General features: G+C 43.2%; 1 protein-coding gene across 2 annotated transcripts in view; it reads left to right on the top strand.

Moving 5' to 3' along the window:
* The window catches only part of Naprt (nicotinate phosphoribosyltransferase), a 52,548-nt gene that overhangs the window by 30,850 nt on the left and 14,198 nt on the right, over positions 1-7,500 (top strand). For both annotated transcript variants that reach the window (XM_070121717.1, XM_070121716.1), the window contains exons 2-5: positions 5,907-6,077; positions 6,220-6,346; positions 6,764-6,847; positions 7,095-7,222. In XM_070121717.1, coding sequence (XP_069977818.1) covers positions 5,907-6,077; positions 6,220-6,346; positions 6,764-6,847; positions 7,095-7,222 — 510 coding nt within the window. The remainder of the gene's footprint in view (positions 1-5,906; positions 6,078-6,219; positions 6,347-6,763; positions 6,848-7,094; positions 7,223-7,500) is intronic.

Below are 7,500 nucleotides of genomic sequence, written 5' to 3'. Positions count from 1 at the left end.
AGAAGAGGGAGGGGAAAGAGGGGAGAGAGGGAAAGGAAGGAGGAAGGTATAGGTGGAAGGGAAAGGGGGGGAGAAGGGAAAAGGATGAAAGGGAGAAATGTGTATGGAAAGAGGGAAGGGAAGTGTGGAAAAGAGAGGGAGGGGGGGGTGAAGAGGGGAAAAGGAGAACAACTAAAAGAAAAAAATACGAGGGGATGGACAAGGAATAAAGAGAAGAGAGAAAGAGCAAGGGGAAAGGGAGCTGGGGATAGAAGGGTGGGTGGAGGGGACACAGAGAGAGGGGAAGGGGGCGGGGGGGGGGGGGGGGTGCGCTTTTGCTTGTACATTCCATTCTTGTTTGTGAGTTTTGTATCGACTGTGCAGGGGCTTCGGTTAGTGTGCTTGGCGGGGGGAGGGAGGGGAGGGAGGGGAGGGAGGGGAGGGAGGGGAGGAAGGGGAGGAAGGGGAGGGAAGGGGAGGGGGGACTGTAGCTTCTGGGGGGCGAGACGTCATGCGGAGGAAGGGATATGTGGTCCGAAGTTATGGTGATTAGGATAAGAACTTGAGTGATGATGATGATGATTATGTTGATGATGATGATGATGATGATGATGATGATGTTGATGAAGATGGTGATGTTGATGATGATGATTATGTTGATGATGATGATGATGATGATGATGATTATGTTGATGAAGATGGTGATAATGATAATGTTGAGGATGATGGTAACGGTAATAATAATAGAAATCATAGTAATAGCAATAGTAGCAATAACAGGAGTGACAATAATGATATTGCCACCATTGTTATTAATGGTAATATTGCTACTACTATTATAAGTAATAGTAATGATAAGAATGACAATGGCAGTGATAATAAATATTCGTGAGTAATAAGGGATGATATTCAATACCTGCACAGTAATAACTGATAATAAACATGATGGAAATGGATTCAGTGATAGCTTGAGGAAGGGCGAGGAAGAAGGGACAAGAGGAGGGGAAGAAGGGAGGAGAGGGAGAGAAGGGAGGAGAGGAGAGAGAGAAGGGAGGAAAGGAGAGAGAGAAGGGAGGAGAGGAGAGAGAGAAGGGAGAAGAGGAGAGGGAGAAGGGGGGAGAGGCGAGGAAGAAGAGAGGAGAGGAGAGACAGAAGGGAGGAGAGGAGAGACAGAAGGGAGGAGAGGCGAGGAAGAAGGGAGGAGAGGAGAGGCGAGGAAGAAGGGAGGAGAGGAGAGGCGAGGAAGAAGGGAGGAGAGGAGAGGCGAGGAAGAAGGGAGGAGAAAAGAGAGAAGGGAGGAGAAAAGAGAGAAGGAAGGAGAGGAGAGAGAGAAGGGAGGAGAGGAGAGAGAGAAGGGAGGAGAGGAGAGGAAGAAGGGAGAAGAGAAGAAGAAGGGAGGAGAGGCGAGGGCGGTGCAATGCGACAGTCAAGAAGGGGGTTTAGCTGTAGCGTTGGCGCAGCAACACCGGACGCGACGGGCGGGCGTGCGGGCGTGCGGGCGGGCGAGCGAACGGGCGGGCGAGCGGGCGGGCGGGCGGCCGTGCGGGCGGGCGGGCGTGCGGGCGGGCGGGCGGGCGGCGTAAACCTCCCGCGCTGTCTAATTCATGGCGCCTTCTCACGAGCGGTGGGCGCGATTATGCCGTCTTCCCGTGGCGCGCCTTTCCTGCGGGCGCTTGTTAGGAGGGCGGGGGTGAGGGACTGGGGGGGTCACGGGGGAAGGGAAGGAGCGGTTTTTTCTATCTTTATTTTTTGCTGGGGTAGATCGCGGGGGAGGGGGGGCGTAGGGTGCGAGGGGGTAGGGTGCTGGGGGTAGCTAGGGGCATTTCCCGAGGTAGGGAGGGGGGAAGGTAGCAGGGGTGAGGTCACGGAGGGAAGGGAGAGGTTACGGAAGGGGGGTTGATAGAGGGCGAGGGGGGGGGGGTCATGGGAAGGATGGGTGGTGGCGCATTCATGGGCTGGGGGTGGGGGGGGGGGGCGCTACGAACACGCGTCTCTCGGTTCTATTCTTGCTTGCGTGTGCAGGGCGTGGCGAGTGACCGCAGCCGCACGCGGAATGCAAGCGCAAGTGTCACAGCACGCCCACGCCCGCGGAAACAAGCATATCCCCCTCCTAAAGGCACGAGTCTCCTTGCACCTTCAGTTATCATTACTATTATTAGCATCATAATTTTATTTGTTATTACTATGATGATTTTTTTATATCGCCATCAATGTTTTTTTTATTGTTGTTTCCGTTATTGCAATTGTCCTCCTGCCCCTGCCGTGGCCTTCGCCGTCACGCAGATAGGGCGGCGTGGATCGGGCCTTGAGCTCCGCCTTCCCTTCCGGGCTGACAGGCTGCGTCCCATACATGGTTATATGTATGTGTATATATGTATATACATATGCGTATATATATGTATATATGTGTATATATGTATATATATATGTATATATATATGTATATATATATATGTATATATATATGTATATATATATGTATATATATATGTATATATATGTATATATATATGTATATATATATATATATATATATATATATATATATATATATAATATATGTATATATATATGTTTGTGTACAAGGTCTATATAAATACTTATATAGACCTTGTTTGTGTATGTGTGTGTGTGTGTGTGTGTGTGTGTATGTGTGTGTGCGTGTGTGTGTATGCGTTTGTGTGTATGCGTGTGTGTGTATGCGTGTGTGTGTATGTGTGTGTGTGTGTGTGTGTGTGTGTGTGTGTGTGTGTGTGTGTGTGTGTGTGTGTGTGTGTGTGTGTGTGTGTGTGTGTGTGTGTGTATGGTGCAGATGTAAACACACACCCACACACACACAGACAGACAAGGTCTTTATAAGTATTTATATAGACCTTGTGCACAAACACATAAACATACACACGCGCAACTACTTTAAAAGGTGAACGAACTACACAAGATTCTATACAAAAAGCAAACAAACAAACAAATGCCAGTAGATTTCAGGAAAACACTAATTCCGTGGAATTTAGTGCCTCAAGCAAAGTAAATAAATAACATTAAGAAAGAGAAATGACCCAAGAATGCGAGGAGAGAAGTGCCATTGTTCACAGCCTGACAAGACCCCAGTGTGTGCGAATCATAGCGGGTCCTGAGGCAGCCACAGGGCGCCGCATGTGGATCAAGCAACTGGGGGAAGATTAGCCAAGTGTGTCATCTGTTCAGTGGGCGCCCTCGCTTGGGTGGGCGTTCAGCGAGGGCCTGAGGCGGTGAGGCAAAGGGAACGTGAGGAATGGATGAGTAAAGGGGGCGAGGGGGAGGGGGAGGCGAGGCGAGGGGGATGGGGAAAGGGGCAGGGGGAGGCAAGGCGAGGGGAAGGGGAAGGGGGAGGGGGAGGGGAAGGATGGGTGAAGGAGGGAGTGATGGAGGGAGAGGGAGTGGAAGTGGGTGGAAGAGTGGGGGGGTCTTCCTCCTCGACACGCTGCTTGCATGCCGGGTGCCACTGTACTTTTGGTAAATGGTTGGGGTCTCAGGCCCAACAGCTGGGGGAGAAAATGTGCGATTTGTGAGACATGACAAGAACGGGCTTCTTAAAGTGAATGAGAAAAGAAATGGTTGAGCGATTCTCTCTCTCTCTCTCTCTCTCTCTCTCTCTCTCTCTCTCTCTCTATTTCTCTCTCTCTCTCTCTATTTCTCTCTCTCTCTCTCTATTTCTCTCTCTCTCTCTCTCTCTCTCTCTCTCTCTCTCTCTCTCTCTCTCTCCTCTCTCTCTCTCTCTCTCTCTCTCTCTCTCTCTCTCTCTCTCTCCCTTTCTCCCTTTCTCCCTCTCTCCCTCCCTCCCTTTCCTCTCCCTCTCTCCTTCCCTCCCTTTCCTCTCCCTTCTCTCTCCCTCTCGCTCACTCTGTCGCCACGGACCCCTTTAAAAATCCGATGAGTACTTTGGACCCCCTTCCCCTAAAATATTCACATAAACACAACATTACAAACAATGTGTATAATGTACTTTATTAATTGAGATTTGATTGTATATGAGATACACAAAGTATGATTAAAAAAACCCTGCTCTAGATAGGTAGATATTTAGATAAACAAAACAAACAAATAAATGAATAGATATTGATACTGATTGGTTGATTGATTTAAAACACTAAAGAATGTTTGTTTATGTATGTGATATCAAAATGGAAAATAAGTGTGTCTTTGGCGAGGAGGCGTGGACAGTTTCCGTTATATGAAAGAAATAACGATAATGCTACATAATGATACGATTTAATGAATGCCTAAACAAATTTGACATACAAACATATATGCACAGCGATTTTTTTTTCACCATACTGCATTGCGACACTATAGCTCAAAGGCATGGCTCTCCCCCTCTCCTCTTCCTCCCTCCTCCCCTCTCCTTTGTCTCTCCCTCTTTCTTTCTCGCTCGCTTTGCACGTGATAATTGCGTAATGAAAACCCATAAACGATTACGTAACAGGAGTAGCGATGACGTGCGAGAGCGTGAGTCAGGAACCCGAGAGAGGCACGCAACATGCAGCTTATACCAGTGTAGGACGCCGTTCCCCTGCGGTGCGTCCAGCTGCAAGGGGCATGCTTTCGAAGGCCAGGGAGCGGTTGCTTGGCGGAGGGTAATGGCAGGGAGGAAGAGGAGGTCGTGGGATCAATGACTGTCTTTGGGAAGATTGAGATCATGGCGGTGGTGGTATGAGTAATGGCGATGCATGTGATGATTTTTTTTTCCGGCACTAAATGCGATGTTTAGTGCTTTTTGCTCTAATCATTACAGTCGTTGTGTTGCTTTTGTTTCCGGTTTAATTTTTCTTATCGTAATTGTCATTTGCCTTATTTCCATTATTATTATTTCCTCCATCCTCCATCCAGATCCTTATCCCTAAGAGCAAACAACATGAACTGTGCTTGTTCGGCAGACGGCCAACACGTCGTCATCTCGAGCTTTCTCTTATGCTGTTCAGTCTATCTACTTTTTGTTCTTTCTTGTTATTTACTTGTATATGTAGGTCATATATTAACTGATATTCTAGTTTGTAATGAGGATGATTCGTGTGCTAATGGAAGCACAAACGAATTCTCTCGGGCAGTTGGCACTTTTTGGTCTAATTAAATGCGCGTGACACGCTCGCACTCAGGACACGCACACACATCCACGAGCGCATTAAATAAAGACGTGGTGTTATGATCATCATAAACTTTATATAATTATTAATAAGTAAAAAGTAAACATGTTTTTTATTCCACTGTGACATCTGAAACCATAACCGCAGCAAATTTATTTATGTGTATGGTACCAGCATATTTACAAATCAGAAATGAAACTGATAAAGTAAAAATTACAGTTTGAAGTTATATAATTATCCAAAATTGTTAGTGGTGATGAGTGCATGTGTAACAGTTATTGTAGATATTCAAACAGGCAAACAAATAATCAATTATTTTGTATAAATGGACCTTATATCTTTGAGTTTTCTTGTGTACCCATTCCAAACTCAAAGGAAGGCATACATACATACTACAATAACTCTATGATTAGCAGAGTGGGCCAGACACATACAGTATACATATACAGAAAAGAAAAAAGAAAAAAATAATCTTGTATAATCCCGCTGCTGCCACTAGTTGCAGTGCAAAGATCTTAGTATATCACAAGCTTTTCATGATACATATTTTGTGGTGTTAACTGAATGCACCAAAACATTTAAAATGCAGTTTGTGATATTGGAATATAATTATATATTATATACATTATAAATAGAGATATCTTGATATATGTTAACTAGAAAATAGATGAAACTTAACCATTATCCAAGAACTTTCTCAGCTGACAGGAGTCACAATGAATAGATAATGTTTATGATGAAAATCATTTATGTTCATTGTGAATCTTATATTGGTTACAAGCCAACACTTTATTTTTTTGTTTCCAGATTTGTATCAAATCAACATGGCGTATGCCCACTGGAAGTCGGAAAAACGTGAAGACAGGGCTGTGTTTGATCTCTTTTTTCGCAAGAATCCATTCAGCGGAGAGTTCACCATATTTGCAGGCTTAGAGGAATGTTTGAAATTTCTTGAAAATTTTAGGTATTCTGAATCAGGTTAGTAGAAATCCAGACCTTAACATTAGATTTTTCAGTCTATAGATAGAGAAGGTAAATGAATAAATAGTTTATATGTACTGGAATTATTATTACTACTAATTATATGTCACTACCAAAGTAATGTTTATCCTTGTTACAGATATTGAGTACCTAAAAGAGACAATGCCAGACACAGTTGAGCCAGAATTCTTTGATTATTTGGGAAATCTGAGTGCAAATGATGTTAAATTGTATGCCATTGATGAAGGAAAAGTTGTATTTCCAAGGTAATGTATAAGGCAAGCTATTTTTGGGTGTCTAGGGATTTATTCTTTTACGGTTATTATTTTGAACTAAATGCGGCAGCTTCTGAAATCTGGTTATTTCAAGATTTCAAAAATTAAATTAGTATATCTTACTGTTAAGTATAGTATATGAAGCAGATATCAGAAAACTGCCACAATTTTTTTAGTGTGTGGTATCTAGTCTTTTTCTTGCATGCAAATTTGGAAAGTTATGAAAGTTTTTTTACACCATCAGTAGGAGTATTGTGGAAGAATATTTATTTATTATCAATTTACCAAAGATAAAGTTATTATTTTTTCAGGATCCTGAATTGATGTTACCATTTTGCATGTGATCTCCTTATAGCTGATAATGTTTTACCATTATTTGTAAAAAGTAATCAAGACTGTCATTACCAGAGTTCCATTGCTGGTGCTGGAAGGACCTCTGATTGTTATCCAGCTCCTTGAGACGACACTCCTCACTCTTGTCAATTATGCGAGGTTTGTTTCAGCGAGGATTCTTTCTCAGCTGCTTTATAATGGATATGTGTCTAAATATGTACTTATGTACTGTACATGCACAGACTGAAACTCGTGCTAACAATTATGGTCACATTCAGCTATTCTGTCATTTTTACTTTATCAGTTTCATTTCTGTGTCATGCTGTGCTTCATCTTAAAAGTTTGTATGTTTCATTGGCTGTATTCTGTATGGTTTCATTTATATATATATATGTTTTTTTTCCAGTCTCATTGCCACAAATGCTGCGAGATACAGGATGGCTGCAGGCCGAAGAATAAAATTGTTGGAGTTTGGCTTGAGAAGGGCACAGGGACCCGATGGTGGTCTGTCAGCATCAAAATATGCATATGTTGGTATGTTGTTCTTTTTATTCATTGTGTTTTACAAAGTTCTATTATTTTTTCTTGTTTCAAGGTAGTCTTGTTTTATTATCTCTTCTTAATTTTATTAATGGAAATTAATGAGTAGTTCTGTGACAATTTTCATGTCAGAAAGTCTTACTATGAGAGGATTCCCACCAGAATATCACATCACACACATGCTAGATAAACAAAGCTCACTGACATGTCCATAAGTCTTACTTAAGCACCCTGAACAGACCAGCAAAGATGATATTGTTTCAACCCTACAG

The sequence above is a fragment of the Penaeus vannamei genome, chromosome 5, assembly GCF_042767895.1.
Source record: "Penaeus vannamei isolate JL-2024 chromosome 5, ASM4276789v1, whole genome shotgun sequence".
NCBI classification, from domain to species: Eukaryota; Metazoa; Arthropoda; class Malacostraca; order Decapoda; family Penaeidae; genus Penaeus; species Penaeus vannamei.
This window is presented reverse-complemented; position numbering and strand designations above follow the sequence as displayed.